This window comes from Gadus macrocephalus, chromosome 12 (genome assembly GCF_031168955.1).
Source record: "Gadus macrocephalus chromosome 12, ASM3116895v1".
Lineage (NCBI taxonomy): Eukaryota > Metazoa > Chordata > Actinopteri > Gadiformes > Gadidae > Gadus > Gadus macrocephalus.
In genome coordinates, this window is record NC_082393.1 from 24,753,279 (window position 1) to 24,770,176 (window position 16,898).

At 50.8% G+C, this 16,898-nt stretch overlaps 1 protein-coding gene across 1 annotated transcript in view; it reads left to right on the plus strand.

The window, feature by feature from the left end:
* The first annotated feature begins 465 nt into the window (after window positions 1-465).
* The window catches only part of unc13a (unc-13 homolog A (C. elegans)), a 46,320-nt gene continuing 29,887 nt past the window's right edge, over window positions 466-16,898 (plus strand). Inside the window, exons 1-11 of the mRNA XM_060066299.1 lie at window positions 466-781; window positions 4,775-4,804; window positions 5,029-5,128; window positions 7,350-7,467; window positions 7,945-8,068; window positions 9,027-9,097; window positions 9,742-9,796; window positions 11,558-11,587; window positions 12,010-12,205; window positions 13,571-13,690; window positions 15,922-16,851. Of these exons, the coding sequence (XP_059922282.1) occupies window positions 760-781; window positions 4,775-4,804; window positions 5,029-5,128; window positions 7,350-7,467; window positions 7,945-8,068; window positions 9,027-9,097; window positions 9,742-9,796; window positions 11,558-11,587; window positions 12,010-12,205; window positions 13,571-13,690; window positions 15,922-16,851 (1,796 nt within the window). The 5' untranslated portion in view covers window positions 466-759. The remainder of the gene's footprint in view (window positions 782-4,774; window positions 4,805-5,028; window positions 5,129-7,349; window positions 7,468-7,944; window positions 8,069-9,026; window positions 9,098-9,741; window positions 9,797-11,557; window positions 11,588-12,009; window positions 12,206-13,570; window positions 13,691-15,921; window positions 16,852-16,898) is intronic.

Sequence of the window (16,898 nt, forward strand, 5' to 3'; positions counted from 1 at the left end):
CCCTTCCACAGTGCATTTACCCAAGACATTGAAGTGATATGGATACAAACCTGATCGTCATGCGCTCCATCACTAGAGGTAGCTATTGGTCCACGCAATACACATTTTTAAAGTCCAATTTCAGAGGCGGAAGCCTACTTGTAGAGTGGACATCAGTTTCGAAGATATAACTGGTCTACAACATGGCTCATTTGCATTATATTCAACATTAAGGTATATTAGAAAAAATAACTACACGTTTCAGGGAAATGCACACTTTGTCATATAACCCATTCATGTATCAAAATGTAAATTTATTCGATATTTTCCATTAACTCAGCTATTTTAACTGAATAATCATGAATAAACATTTTGGACAGGGTGACAGTACATTCAGGTATTTCCAGTAGTAGCCAGCTTGATCCCCCCTCCCCACCGCGCTGACGTCACTCTCGGTAGCTGTTCTCGCAGCACTGGTGCTGAAGCTGAACAAGATGGCTGTGTGTCGGGGAGCGGAGAGCTGGGAATAGGGGGTGGGGGGATAGTCATTGATTCCGGCGGATAAAATATATTTTTAACTCCAACATCCGAAAGACTCGTGTTTAGTCTTGCGCGACAAGGAATCAGTTTGGTCGTCCATGGGACGAGGCGTAAAAGGGCCAAGCAGAGAAGCGACGGTGGACCTCCCCGTTACGAAAAGGGTGTTGTAGCCTCCAGATTATTACAGGAAAAAACATTCCTGTGAAGAAATTCTTCAACAACTATAGGCTCATTGGAGAGATGTCATTGTTGTGTGTCGGTGGTAAGTAGACTCTACCTTGTTTTAGCCCTTTACCCCTCTGGTCATTCCGACAACCACATGCCTGTGAGGGTGTCTTGAGCTTTCGGATTCATTTACGCGTTGTTTTAACTTTTTAAGATTTCAGATTTTATCAATGCTTCCGTTTTGTAGGCAGATATTTTTTATCAGATTTGAGAAAAAAATATCACAAATCACATCTAGGCCTGTATGAGCACACACATGGCAAATATACTTGGAACCCATATTTTTCCAGCTTTGTTTAAATGTGGGGATATCCATTGGATATCGTATCGTTAGTTAATTATTACTTTTAATGACAGCTGTGTTGGACGTTGAAGTTGTCTGCGGTTGGTAATGCGTTAAGATATTTCAATTTTTTTTCCGAGTCTATTGTTTCATTTTCACTTTAGTTAGCTGCTCGTGCGTAATTGCGCATAGCAAAAGCGTGCCGGCTGTAGGCCTGTGGGTTTTATAAAGGGTTCTGAACCTTATGGTTGCCCGTCATCTCCCAACGAATGAGGAGTAATTAGTAGCCTTGCTTGTGTTCAATGGCTGAATAGAACGTTGTTTGCGGGAAGGTGTTGATGCGTTGTGTCCTCGGGTTGTTTGCATGTCTGAGGTTATTCTCTTGAGGCGAAGTCAATAGAGATTGGGTCTCCAGTGTTTTAGGTGCAATCCATCTGTAAGAGACTTTAATGTGGCTGTTGTCACAGTATTATTGTATTTTAACAAGCTACACTAATAATAACAACACTCATATTCTTTTTCACTACACACATCGATTGTTGCACTGATAATGGCCGTTTAAAGTGTGTAGTTGGCAACATGGGACTGATGACAGCAATGAGAAAAGTCATTGTAGTCCCGTTTTCCACGGCATGTGTTGGCATAGCAACCATCTTTTGAATTGTAACCATTTGCCATTGAAATGTTTGATTGTCCTATTAGTTCAGGTGTATTATTTTGCTCATCAGTCTGTATGGTTCATACTTTCTCTAGGATGTGTGATCACTGAAAGACGTTGAGTCATTATTCCCAAAGGAAAAGCCCTCATATTGAATGCTTTGTACAAGTGTGTGTGTGTGTGTGTGTGTGTGTGTGTGTGTGTGTGTGTGTGTGTGTGTGTGTGTGTGTGTGCACACCAGTGTGTAAACCAGAATTTGATATCATGAGCAAACAAAAGCAGCTGAACAGGTGGCCATTTTCATGTGCTATGCCCGAGTATAACATTAACCACTATGGATAATCCCCCCCTAACCACCACAACTTCCAACACTGTCCTCACGGAACAACAGACAACAGGTCATAGAGGAGCATGGACCTCATTAACCACACATCTCTCACCGGGCTCACATTAGCGATGTATGGTTGAATCACAACCAATGTGTACAAGGATCATGTTATGATGTCTATGGAAGTAGTGATTTATTCCTTCATGTCGAATGTACAAACACAAACGTGGAAGGTAAGATATTCACAAATGAGGTTTTAGCCCGAATCCAGCTCGGTCACCATTTCAATCATCACTTAATTGTTTGTTTCGGCTTTCGGAACATCTGCTATGAAACTCTCGGTCCTTGATTAATTGATTGATTGATGGATTAGTTTTTATGTAAACAAAGAATGAAACAGCACTCTGTGTCATACATTTAAATACATAAATAGTCAGGGATGACACAATAAAGCCCGAAGGCTTATTTCCTTGTGGTCCCCTTTAAACTGTTCATAGAAAAAACTCAATGAAAGCGAAAGCCCCCCTTAACCATTCAGCGGGTGGCGTGTGACTTGATTGGACGGTGTGGCCGGTGTTCAGCCTCTGCTGACGGACAGAACACGGGGCTCTTCTAATCGCTCCGGCGGAGCGGCGTTGCTCTCGGTTGAGCGCCGTCGTGCCAGAACCCGGTGCCACTCGGCTACGTTTGATGCAGTTCCCCACCCCTACTCACCGCCCGCCTCCTCGCAGTCACGGCCCTGTCGGTTCAGCCTCTGCCTGTGAGCACAGGGAATCCTTCTCCTCCTACTGTCACCACCACCCACACACACACGCTCACACACACGCTCACACGCTCATACCCCCCCCCCCTCGCGACCCTCCCCGATCCACTCCTGTGATGACACTGAAGTGGTTATTTTTAGTCATGGGGAGTGAGGCTCGCGCTTGGCTGCACAGGGAGATTAATGGAGCAAGAGAGGGAGAGGGAGAGGGAGAGAGACAGAGAGAGAGAGAGGGGGGGAGAGGGAGAGGGGAGAGAGGGAGCACACGTGCACCCTCTCCACATGGCAGGGGGAGAGTCTGTTTGAGTGACTGCATGACTGAGTGGCAGAGGGGAATCCAGAGCCGGCCTCGGTGAGGACAGCAGGGTGTCAGGCAGAAGAGGTGTGGTGTGTGTTGTTGATTGGCTTCTTTTACATCAGAGCCTCTCGATATTACGGACAGGATAAGGTCACTGCCGTGTCAGCAAGACCAATACCGGGGGGGGGGGGGGGGGGGGGGGGGCGGGGGGCTTAAAGTTTCACGGTGGCTTTCCAAACCACCCACCTCGTCACGTGCAGCTGAGACACTCATCAAACTGATTAAAGAAACCGTATGTGATACTATCACGCTGAGAAGGGGTTATTTATAGAAGCTGCCCTGGTGCCTGCTCCTGTGTCCCTGACTCACAGGGCGATTCACTGAAGCACTCTCCATGTCACTCCTCACAGTCACTACTCACAGTCACTGCTCACAGTCACTACTCAGTCACTACTCCGAGTCACTACTCACAGTCACTGCTCACAGACACTGCTCACAGTCACTACTCACAGTCACTACTCAAAGTCACTACTCACAGTCCGCTGGGGGAGGAGAGTGGCGGACACATTTTGATTGAGAGGGCTTGATTTGGAAGCTATCTTTTTGATGCATCCGTTCGCAAGCAAATTAGACTTTTGGCGGATTTATAACCCTAACCCTGTAAAAAAACGAATGAACATAGTATATTTAATGTGCATATTTTTGAATTTCAATCTTTTGCCGATCTCTTCTCTTCGTAGCTGCGTTGTAACTCTATGCACTATGGTCTCTGTATTCTCAGACTGAATGTCCCAAAGTGGTTTTGGATTAATTCAATGAGGTAGCCACCTTCTTTATACATCCACAGGGTACCGTCTGCACGGCGGTCCAGAGGTCCCCACAGCCTTCCCTTCAGAGACGCTCTCTTGAATATCCTCTCAAAAGCACATATTTCAACTGTGCTTCTCTTAGATGTAGATTTAACCAAAGGAAGAATTCAACCGGGATGATTGAAAGAAAGTGGGCTATGAATAGTTACTCCACAATTAAGACTGCCTCACTTTGTCACGGCACAGGATTAAATGAATAATGAAAGTAGTTTCTGTCGTCGCCGTCTCTTTAAAAGTCTGTGGGTACGTCCAGGGGTTCTTAAAAGAGTTGAGAGTGACACCTTAAGGAGTGATGGAGCTTCCTTTGCTTTAGACTGCCTCCTACACTCCATCCAATGCGAATGACCCACCTTGACAAATATATCTCACACCTGATTGGTTGAGGTGATCCCCGTTCTCCAGACCTCTGTCTCTTGAGCGAGTCGGAATTCCGACTGGTCCGTTGCATCCTTTGATGTGTAAACACCAGGGGCTCCCTCTGGAGCACCAGGCCGCGCTCAGGCTCCAGCCCTGGGCTGAAGACAGCGGCGTAGTCTCAGTGATACGCAGGTGGTCAGGCGTAGGACCACCACCGCGTTGGAGGGCGGGGGGCCGAGTGAGTGGTAGCCAGCGAGATTGAGGGGGAATGCGAGCAGTGAAGGTGTCAATCTGGCGACGTGCGAAGGCTGTCAGTCACACGGCTCCCCCTCCCGATCTGAGGTGCATCTTGTATAAGAGGTGCAGCTCATACAGATGTATATGATGCACATCGATTGCTCTTTAGTTTAGTGGTGCTCAGGGTAGTCACTGGATCATCTCATTGGATTCTTTTTCTCCTCCTCTGTTTTTCAGTGAAGAAAGCCAAGCTCGATGGACCGCAAGGTGAGTTACAGCTGACCTGTATTTACGGCTAATTGAACTGCACACATACCCCATCCAAACACACACAGGACGCACACACGCGGACGCACGCATGCACGCACACACACGCACACACGCACACACACTCACATGTACACACGCACACACACTCACAAACACACACTCACGAACACACACACACACACACAAGCATTTAATGACATCCATGTTATTTTGTTCAACAGAAAAGTTCAACACATACGTGACGCTGAAGGTGCAGAATGTCAAGAGCACGACCATCGCCGTGCGCGGAGGCCAGCCCTGCTGGGAGCAGGACTTCATGTTGTGAGTCTCACTCTCACTCTCACTCTCACTCTCTCTCCTCTCTCTTAATATTTCTATTGCTCTCGCTCTCTCTCTCTGTCTCTCTCGTGCTCTGTAATATCGCTCTCTCTCTCTTTCATTCACTCTCTCTCTCTCTCTCTCTCTCTCTCTCTCTCTCTCTCTCTCTCTCTCTCTCTCTCTCTCTCTCTCTCTCTCTCTCTCTCTCTCTCTCTCTCTCTCTCTCTCTCTCTCTCTCTCTCTCTCTCTCTCTCTCTTTCATTCACTCTCTCTCTCCCTCTCTCTCATTGTCTCTTTCTCTCAGACACGCACATCCACACACATCGACACACACACACACACAGCTGCTCACATGCTTGCCGTTCTCTCACTCTCCTCCAGCCTTGGACCATCACCACGTAGGAGTTCCTTGTGGTTTATATCAGGTTCTCCTTCAGGAAACTAAACCAGCCCAGGCTCCCTCTGGTTTGTAGTAAAGCCGTCTGTTGTGTACCACGAGGCTTGAGGGAGGTCCTATTAAATAGTGAAGACACCACTCTGTCTGCCGTAGTACTACTACTACTATCTGAAAACATTGCCATCTATTTATCTGAAGAGCAGTGAGGCTGCTGGGGAATGACTCTTTAGTCCCTTGGGAGGAGAAGATCTTTCCACAGAGCCGCAGGATCTCACGAGGCTTTTAGGAAACATCGGCTGTCAGCCTAAAGGCTTGCTCCTGCCTTAAAACCTCTCTCTCCCTCGCTGTGTGTGTGTGTGTGTGTGTGTGTGTGTGTGTGTGTGTGTGTGTGTGTGTGTGTGTGTGTGTGTGTGTGTGTGTGTGTGTGTGTGTGTGTGTGTGTGTGTGTGTGTGTGTGTGTGTGTGTGTGCGTGCGTGCGTGCGTGTGTAGGGTTTGGCATTAAAGCATTTCCCTCAGCATGCTTTAAGAAGCCCAAACTCCGACTGGTGAACAAGCAGGAGAAGATGCAGATGTTCCGTCAAGGCGTACCACGTCTATACGTTAGACTAGGAGCCGGTCATTCTCACTCCTCTGTTGTCTCTGCTTCTTCCCTGCCTTTCTTGGGGCATCGAGAAGGAACCCAGTCAGCCCTTTACCAGATTATTTCCTTGGCTTTAGAAAAATATAAGACATGCTTTCATCTCAGAGCCGTTGCTATTATTAGTTTTCCCGGATGGCTTGAGGGACGCAATCTCCACAAGATGCTTAGGAACCAGGGACTGTTCACAAAGTCTGCTCTATAGCTGTATGTTAGGCACCACTATTGATCTCTCTATCTATCTATCTATCAATCTATCTATCTATCTATCTATCTATCTATCTATCTATCTATCTATCTATCTATCTATCTATCTATCTATCTATCTATCTATCTATCTATCTATCTATCTATCTATCTATCTATCTATCTATCTATCTATCTATCTATCTATCTATCTATCTATCTATCTATCTATCTATCCGTCTATCCGTCTGTCCGTCTGTCCGTCTGTCCGTCTGTTATTCTTTCGATCTTTATGTGTTTGTCTGTGTGTGTGTGTGTGTGTGTGTGTGTGTGTGTGTGTGTGTGTGTGTGTGTGTGTGTGTGTGTGTGTGTGTGTGTGTGTGTGTGTGTGTGTGTGTGTGTGTGTGTGTGTGTGTGTGTGTGTGTGTCTGTGTCTGTGTGTGTGTCTGTCTGCCCATCCATTCCTCTGTGGATGTATCCCTCACCACATCCTGTGTGTCACTTCCTGTGTCTAACACTGCTCCATCCTGTGTGTCATTTCCTGTGCCTGACTCTGCTGTCTGGTTGCTCCATCCTGTATGTCACTTCCTGTGTCTGACGCTGCTCCATCCTGTGGGTCACTTCCTGTGTCTGGTTGCTCCATCCTGTGGGTCACTTCCTGTGTCTGGTTGCTCCATCCTGTGGGTCACTTCCTGTGTCTGGTTGCTCCGTCCTGTGTGTCACTTCCTGTGTCTGACGCTGCTCCATCCTGTGGGTCACTTCCTGTGTCTGGTTGCTCCATCCTGTGGGTCACTTCCTTTGTCAGACGCTGCTCCATCCTGTGGGTCACTTCCTGTGTCTGGTTGCTCCATCCTGTGGGTCACTTCCTGTGTCTGGTTGCTCCATCCTGTGGGTCACTTCCTGTGTCTGGTTGCTCCATCCTGTGGGTCACTTCCTGTGTCTGGTTGCTCCATCCTGTGTGTCACTTCCTGTGTCTGACGCTGCTGTCTGGTTGGCTGTGCAGCGAGATCAACCGGCTGGACCTGGGGCTGACGGTGGAGGTCTGGAACAAAGGCCTGATCTGGGACACCATGGTGGCCACTCTGTGGATCCCCCTGCACAGCATCCGCCAATCAAATGAGGTACTGCTAAGCCCCGCCCTCCCACATTCACCATGACGGGCGTGCACGTTGTTCCGAACGCCTAGCCCCTATAGGATGCTAATGACGTGTCGTTGCTATAGGAAGTCCAGATGTGAGACGTATGAATATGACTTCTGTGGTTTGTTGGGGACCGTACTGTTGGTCTGGTGATCGCAGTGTTTGTGGAGTGAAAATGAAAGATATTCAGAGCGGGAGCGTCTCCACATCCTGCCTCTCCGCAGTCGTTACACGGCGGTCTATTTTTAGAGCGCACGGAGAGACGGCAGTGAACGGCTCAGATCGCAAATAAAGCGGAAATAAGACGAGCGTCGACCAGCGAGAGACGCCAAGAGAGATTAGTGGTTCAGCCTCGGAGACACAGCAGCCAGGATGGACTACGGGATCGTCGTCATCATCATCATCATCATCATCGTGGTCCTCCTCATCATAGAGGCTGTTGCTGTCGTCCTCTCTCAGGACGGACCGGGCACGTGGCTCACCCTGGACTCCAACGTCATCATGGCTGAGAACGAGATCTGTGGAACCAAAGACCCCACCTTCCACAGGTTGCTGCTGGACACCCGCTTTGAGCTGCCCCTAGGTAAACCCAGGGTCTCCCTGTATAACAAGGGAACATGAATCAACCAGTATCAGCCTTAGTCGCTGAAGTTATAAGCAGGGGGGCCCCGGTGGTTCACCGGAAAGAGCGCGTGCCATTAAGGCCCAGTCCGGATCGCAGCAAACCGGGGGTCGATTCTTGCCCGTAGTCCTTTGTGTCTTCCCCTCTATCTCTCCCATAACTTCCTGTCTTACTCACTCTACAATAAAAATAAGAAAAACCTCCTAAAATAATTCTTTAAAAAAAACTAAAATGAAGCATTATAATATAGCATTGGGGCTAGGGTGAGGGATAACTATCAAATGATGTACAAATGAATAGCTTATGCAACATGAACAGGCACTACCGTGGTTAACATGAATTATATTAGTAAACATGAACACCATAATAAATTATTACTAACTGTTAATTCAATGTTAGTTAATGCTTATTTCTGCATTAACTAATATTAAACAATGGTTAATTAATGTATCCTTATCGTAAGGTTTTACCGTTCCAGTCATACCTCAATCAGCATTTACTTCCGGAATCTGACAGCCTTCTCACCTATAGGTGTCTACAATTCTAAAGGAGGTTTATCCAGAGACAGTGACATTGTGGTCCTGTGCTATTCTATTGAAAGTGCACGTGATCGCTCTATTCTCAGCCTGCTGTGTTAACTAGGTGCTGGCGGTTGGGTCTAAGTGTCACTCCTAGTGTTTCTGAGAAAATATTTCTCTTGGTTCTCCTTTGAAAAAAAAAAAAGAAAAGAAAGACGAAAACTGCAATTACTGCAGCCGTCACGTCCACCGCTGCCTCTTGTCACGCGGGCTCAGAGGACGTCGCCTTCAGAGCGCAGGTCCCTTTTGTTGCCTTTCAATGGAGTGCGGTGGCGAGGCGTGGGGGGGGGGGGGGGGATTGTGGTTTCCAACCCTTGCATTGTGTGCTGCTGCTGCTGCAGATATTCCAGAGGAGGAGGCCAGGTACTGGGCCAAGAAACTGGAACAGCTCAACGCCATGAGAGACCAAGACGTAAGATCTGCTTCCTTTACCTGCCCCCTGTCTTCTCTTTCACCACATCCACCCCCCCCCCCCCCCCATGTCCTACATCCACACTGACCTCCTGTTCATCCCAAGACTCCCCTCCCCCACCCCCTACCCTATCCTAGTTATTTTTTTTAACGAATCCTAATAAGTTGCACATGAATCCCATCAAATTGAACTGGTTTATTATTCATGTATCCGGCATTTCTTCTTTTTATCGGAGCGGATGTTGACTCTGAAGGCTGTCATGTGCTCGTGTCAGATGGGCCGACCCAGCTGGCATTTCCAAGACACCAGACGCTCCCGAACTAAAAGTGGTACAGATCTGTATAGATTCCGTCCAAAGTCCTCATGGATTAGTTTGTGTTGATCTCAGGGGGGGGGGGGGGAAGTAAGTCGAATGGATTTGGCCAAAGAAGCGTCGGGATTCAGATCAAAGTCTTGTTTGTGAGATTTGTATGAATCGAGGAGGATTCATCCTCCCTTTTGTCTCTTATCTCCTCCCTTCCTCCCCCCCTACCCCGCCAGTCTCTACCCCCCTGCCCCCCTCATCCACCGCCAACTCCACCCCCCTTTGAGTGTTCAGGTGATGAGGTTCTTGGTTTCCCCTAACCCGGTTCTCATTTGCACAGTTCGGTTACCAAGATGAGCAGGAGAGGCCTCTGCAGCCTCCGACAACGCAGTGCTGTGAGTATTAATGAGCCCCAAAGAAACATCCAAATGCTCCCTATCTCAGTCCATCCTCTTCTCTCTATCCACCCTGTCCGTATCTTACCTCCTTTGTGCTGTGCCTCTCTCCACTTCTCTCTCGTCCACTCAATCCTCTGCATGACTACATTATCTTCCCAGTGCACCCTGTTTGTCTTGGGCACTCTCCCTCCTACCCTCTCCCTGAGAGCAGTGTTTAGCAGGGAGGGTCGGAAAGAGACGGATAAAGTACCATGTCTGCTCGGTACGGAGACAATTGTAGAGATACGAGAGGCAGATGGGGAGATTCCACGCAGACTTTCTACTCTGCAATTTCCCCCATTTTTTTTTATAAAAGTCTTCTTTTTTTTTTTTTTACAGCATTCGATTTTACTGTGCCATGACCGGAGATGGTCTTTTGTCAAAATCCAGCAGAGATGGACTGAAACAGACACAGTGTAATATGAATAATGACCCGGATTGGTGGAAATGTGGACCCTTCTCAACGATTGTGATGATTTCTGTGTTCAGTGTACGGACAGTGAACGGTGAACGGAGAGACTCGTCGAATAACGGTCGTGACATGAAGACAATGAGGGAGGGAGGGAGGGAGGGAGGGAGGGAGGATGTGATGGAGAGAGGGAGTAAGGAGAGAGTGAGAGAGTGAGGGAGTGAGAGAGTGAGGGAGTGAGTGAGTGAGGGAGTGAGAGAGTGTGGGAGTGAGAGAGTGAGGGAGTGAGGGAGGGAGGGAGGGAGGGAGGGAGGATGTGATGGAGAGAGGGAGTAAGGGAGAGAGTGAGAGAGTGAGGGAGTGAGTGAGTGAGGGAGTGAGGGAGTGAGAGAGTGAGAGAGTGAGGGAGTGAGGGAGTGAGGGAGTGAGAGAGTGAGGGAGTGAGAGAGTGAGAGAGTGAGAGAGTGAGGGAGTGAGAGAGTGAGAGAGTGAGAGAGTGAGAGAGTGAGGGAGTGAGAGAGTGAGAGAGTGAGAGAGTGAGGGAGTGAGGGAGGGAGGGAGTGAGGGAGTGAGTGAGGCAACAGAAAGCATGCTTGAAGACCGGTCCCAAAGAGGGCATAGTATGCTAGGTCTGATGACGCGTCTGTCTGTCTGTCAGTCTCTCTTTCCGTCTGCCTGGTGATGGATTCAAAGGGACCAGCTGTACAAATATTAGGCTTGACTCATCGATACTCATGCAGAGGCTTTGGTGTCTCCTTCAGCCTGGCCCCTCCGTGTGTGCGTGCGTGCGTGCATACGTGCGTGCGTGCGTGCATTCGTTGCGTGCGTGCGAGTGAGTGTGAGCGATTGCGTCTGTGTTTGCGTGTGTATGTTTGTGTTTATACTTGCCCCAACATGTGTCTACTTTGGCTGAGGCACTCAGTGTTTCAGAGACTGTTGGTTCCGGAACAGCTGCGGCCCCTACTAATCCCCCCCCCCCCCCCCCCCCCCACCCCCCCCGTCCATTCCTACGTTTACTTTGATCGAATCTTTAAGTCTTTTCTTGATTAGCCATTCTCTCTTTCTTCTTTGTCTTCTCTCTGTCACGAAAGCATCATTCACGAAACAAAACAGTTTTGTACCCATATTCAAGTTAGCCATACTGTCTGACCCACACGTAATATACACACTGATTAGGGTTGCGTTTTGCCGAGGCTTCTTAACGTTGTATCATCGCCGCCACCGTCTTTCGACGTCAACATCGCTCTGGGCTTATCTGTGGTGTGTTTAACTCGACAGTGCTCCTGTGTGTCCTGTGTTTCCCCCGGCAGGTAACTGGAGTTTGTGGGGTGAGCAACAGCGTGAGTACGGCGCTAAACCTTCCCCATCTAAGCTAGTCCCGTGGTATTCCTCCACTCATGTTCTGCCTGCTTGAAACAGAACTCTGTAAAGAACTCGGGTGTACTTCGACGTGCTTTATTAGCACGGATGTTGCTGTGGACATTGTATGTCGTACGTCCTTGGACTTAAAATCAGTACTTAGCATTGTGTAGCATCTTATCCTAGCTAATCTTTGTTGTATACGGGGAATGGGCTAACCTCCTATCCTTACTGTACCGACAGCACTATGGTGTTTCTCTTTCTTCTGAAAAATGTATATTAGAAGTCACTGTGGATAAAAGCGTCTGCTAAATGTAAATGTTAAATGACACCAACCACAGCGACCCCTCCATGTGGAAGCCTTCCAAAACGACCCTCAACCTCCGGCCGTGCTTCCCTCCAGACGAAGACCCCGACAGCGCGGTGGACGACCGCGACAGCGACTACCGCAGCGAGACCAGTAACAGCCTCCCTCCCCCGTACTACACCACCTCGCAGCCCAACGCCTCCATGCACCAGTACCCCATGAGAGGGCCCCCCTCCCTGGGCTCCTACAGCGAGGACATCAACCACCTGGACGACGACGGCCGAGCCATGAGGTAGCGCCCCCCACCCCCCCCCCCTGGAACCTCCGTGGTGCAGGAGAGGAGACGTAGACGTAGCTTAGAGAGTCCTCATGTAGGGTCTTTGAGTCTTCAGACACAGCTATTCTAAACGGAGAATGCCAAAACATTAAATCTTTTCCACGTTTTTTGCACATTTCCATATATATTGTTTTACTCCCCTTAATGAAAAGTGTGTTGTTGAGTTCCTTTGAAATGACAATATTGCAGGGTCGCTTCATTGATGCTTTTTTATTGAGATCTAGAGTGTGTTTGCCGGTTGTGTTTGCCCCGATTTAACGGTCGCTCAGGTCTCCGCGTTCCCCTCCTCACTCTGAGACCTGCAACGGGCGTCCCCGTTGCATCTTGCAAGAAGTTCTTCCAGAGACCCGTTGATGACGTCACGGCCCACCCATCCGTCTTTTCCACGTCGAAAATTGCAGGCTATCGTAGGCTCTTCCCGCTCCTCCAAAGCATCACGGTTTGACACGCGTTGCTCGCTTATCTCGGGACGTGGCTAAAGTCCGGCTTCGCTCACTGAGCACCAAGAGGGCGAGCCGATGGAGGAACCGCCCCCCCTCCCTTAATGTTGTACGGCTCTGCTCCGTCCGTACTGACCCAGTCCACGCCACGGATCGGCTTAGCTCGGGAGGTAGAGCGGGTTGCTAGTTTGCTCCCTGGCTCCTCCTAGCTGAGTGTCGGGGAGTCCCTGAGCGAGACACCCAACCATATATGCCCCCGACGAACTGGCTGTCGCCCTGTGTGGTTGACTCCGCCGTCGGTGTGTGAATGTGTGTATGAACCGTTGAGAAAGACGGCCGTCCAGCTCCAGTCTCCCCGATCCTACCACAGGCCTGCAGGCCCACAGGGCTCTCTGTGTACAGGTCAGGTATGAAGACACACGGCACTCTGTGTGGGGTTTTCGAATTAGTGTGCGTGTGGGAGTTTTTGTGTTTGTGTGCGAGCGTCAGAAACTCATCGGACTCGAGACGGAAATAAGTTGAACTCTCGGCCTGGGTCCTTAAAGTGTCTGCGTTTTAGATTCCGTGAGTTTGACGCTGTTCTCCAACCGTGAGTTGATTCTATGCTGTCCGAGGAGACGATCTGTGAGAATGTGAATCCATCTATTCTGCCTGCGAGCGCTCAGCCTCTCCTCTCTGGAGAGAGCCGCCGTTCAACCAGGAGCCCTTCGGCTCGCCGGCGCGGCTCAGGGCGGGCAGAGAGATGCCGCGGGTGGGGGAAAGATCTGCTCTTAGTCCTACTGACGCTCCTGTCCTACCTCTTCCCTCCCCCTCCCCCCCTCCCTCCCTCCCCCCCCCCCCCCCCCCCCCCCCACCCCCACCCCCCTCCTCCTCCTACCAGACACTATGATAGTTTAGACTCGGCCGCCAACGGGCGCAGCGATCTCGACTCGGGCTCCGGGTCGAGCCGGCGCACCAGCCGCCAGTATTCTCTAGACAGTAGGCGCTCGCTCTCCGATAGGTGGGTCTCTGCACCGCCCCTCCCACTGCTCCGCCTCCTCCTCCTCCTCCTCCTCTTCCTCCTGCCGTCCCGTCCCGTCCCGTCAGGCCTGTGACTCAGTCTCGCTGTGACGTCAGTGGTGGACTTGTCCTGTCCTCCTCGCTCGCTGTGCTTCCATGCATGTGCTCGTACCCTCTCTCTCTCTTACCTCTCTGTCTCTTTCTCTCTCTCTCTCTCTCTCTCTCTCTCTCTCTCTCTCTCTCTCTCTCTCTCTCTCTCTCTCTCTCTCTCTTTCTCTGTCTCTGTCTCTGTCTCTCTCTCTCTCTTTCTATAGATGTTTTTTTTGTACACTACGCTGTATATCCTTAATTTTAACTGTTTAAAAAAATATTTAACTATTCTGCGTTATATGTATGTATGTATGTATTTATGTATGTGTCTGTGTGTGTGTGTGTGTGTGTGTGTGTGTGTGTGTGTGTGTGTGTGTGTGTGTGTGTGTGTGTGTGTGTGTGTGTGTGTGTGTGTGTGTGTGTGTGTGTGTGTGTCACTGATAATTAACAGTTAGAGGCCGAGTGGTAATTGTTGGGCGATTGTCTGGTTGAGTCTCTTTGATTGAGTGTGTGTGTGTGTGTGTGTGTGTGTGCCTGTGTGCGTGTGTGTGAGGGTGGGGGGGGTCCTCCTCTCTATGACAGCATGTTATTTCCGGCCCGTCCTCCGGTGTGTGGGAGCGTGAGGGGGAGATGGTTCTCTGTGATTCTCAGAATCCTGCAGTCGATAATTGCAGAGAGCGCCCTCCCCGTTGGAAGACAGCAGGAGACGCTCAGCGCAGTAATGGAGCGACGTTAGCCTCACAAACGCTGTCCCAAAGTCTACATCCGTTTCCTCTTCACGTAGCATCGTCATTCACTTCTCTCCAGGAGACTGAGGTAGCTCTCACACTACAGCAAGAACGATATCACGGTCGTTCATCTGCATGTTTGTGGGAAGCATTTGGAAGAAGCGCTGAAAGATACCACCATTAGTGATGAAAGGATGTGATAGTCACATGTCTTGTTTTTGATTGGCTGGTTTTAGCTTGATTGATCTATGGCCCTCTATTCCCCTACCTACAATCTTTAAGTTGAAGGCTCTCTCACTGCTCTCACTATAGCCATTATTGAACCAATAGCACAGCTGTTCATCAATCAATAGACTCTCAACAATGGTGTTTGTGTGTGAGTATGGGGGCGGGGTTGTGTGTGTGTGTGTGTGTGTGTGTGTGTGTGTGTGTGTGTGTGTGTGTGTGTGTGTGTGTGTGTGTGTGTGTGTGTGTGTGTGTGTGGGTGTGTGTGTGTGGGTGTGTGTGTGTGTGTGTCCGAAAGACAACCAAGGCATTTAATGTTGTTCAGGTTATTGCCCTGGCCTTTATCTTTGTCTTAATTGCCTCATTCATTATATAAATAAATATTCCTTTATTTATTTTTGAGGATACACTTTACATTCATTAACCATTCATTTACCTTAATTCGTGCAGTAACAAGCATTAACTTACAGTTAATCAACAGTTAACTACTGGGGATGGTGTTAATGTTCACTTCAAGTGTTATGGTGCTAACTATGGTATTCATTTTTTAATAGGGTTAGGGCTGACCCTTACCTTAAACATAACCCTCACATCTGTGCTAATGTTATATAACATTGCTTATAACTGCATGAACTAATGTTAATGAATGGTTAGGTTAATTAATGTACCCTTATTGTAAAGTGTTGCCGTTTGGCTTTATTGTAAATGAACGTTTCACAAGACTGGCCAGCGGTTCCACTTGTGAAGGCAGGTTTGATCGATCACGACGGTGTTTTGACGGTGCTCGGATGTTGTCGATGCGTCTGTCAGAGTTGTTGTCGTACGTGCGGGTGTTTGAACGCGTGTGTGTCCACGTGGTTGTGTGCGTTGTTGATGGATTCCAGCATCTACTTGACCACTTTTTCCTCCAAAAAACGCCCCCCCCCCCCCCCCCCCCCCCCTTCTCCACACCAACAGCTGTAGTAGCATCCCCCCACTAGGTAACCCAAACCCTCTCCCCCTTCTTCCCCATATAGGTAAGATAAGCCGTCTCTCTCCCTGTCACATGTCTAATCAGGACTCCTCCCCCTTTCCCCTCTCCCCTCTGCCTTGATGGTGTCCGACTTCAGGCAGGTGCGCTTCAGCTGCGGTTTCCCGTGTGTGTCCCGCCCTCACTATCTTCTCTCCCCCCCCCCCCCCTCCCCCCCAGCCCGTCCGACAGCCGCTACGCCTCCTCGGGGGACCTGAGCCGCGGCAGCTCCCAGCTCAGCGAGGACTTCGGCCCCGGGGACGGCGGGAGCCCGCGGGGGTCCGAGTTCTACGACGAGAACGACTCGTACCACTCCTGCCACTCCTCCGTCAGCTACGGCAAGGGGGGGGGCTCGCCCGGCTGGGAGGGCGGCGAGGGCCCGGCCGGGGGCTTCAGCGACGACGGGGAGGGGGGCTACTTCAAGGACGGCGGCGAGGAGGGGGCCCTCTACGACGGGGGGGAGGCGGAGCTCTACGGGGGCGGAGCCGTGGAGGAGGCGGAGCTAGGAGGCGGGGTCGTGGGCTACGGCTACCAGAACGGGAACGGGGAGACGGCGTACGAGGGGGAGGAGGAAGAGGGGGACGTGTACCGGCTGGAGCGCGCGCTCAGCGAGGACCAGGAGCCCCCCTACACCCCCACGCCCCCCAGCGGCAGCCCCGCCCCGTTCCCTCCCGCCGAGGGCGTGGCCGCCGCCCCCGGCCGCCCCCCCCTGGAGAAGCAGGCGTCGCTGCGCCCCCCGCCCCCCGGCCCCGACCCCGGCCCGGGCCTCCTGGGGCCCCTGGCTGCTGGGGGCCCCGACGGCTCTGCACCACCCTTCAGCTCGCTGTCGGCCCCCAAGCTGCCCTTCACCCCCGGCAGGCCGGACCTCGCCATCTCCGCCGCCGCCGCCGCCGCCGCCTCCACCACCTCCATCGTCTCCACCGCCTCCACATGCCCCCCGTTCCCCACCTTCTCCACCGCCACGGCCCCCGCGGCGGCCGGGGCCCCGACCCCCCAGGGCCCGGAGGCTGATCTCAGGCCGGAGGGGCAGTACGAGGAGCCGGGGCCCCCGGCGGTGGAGAGCCCGCCCTTCGGCCCCGGGGGGATACCAGGGACTCCCCCCGCCACAAGGTAACAGAGAGAGGACGGGGTGATTCGTCAGGGCATGTTGTGGAAAT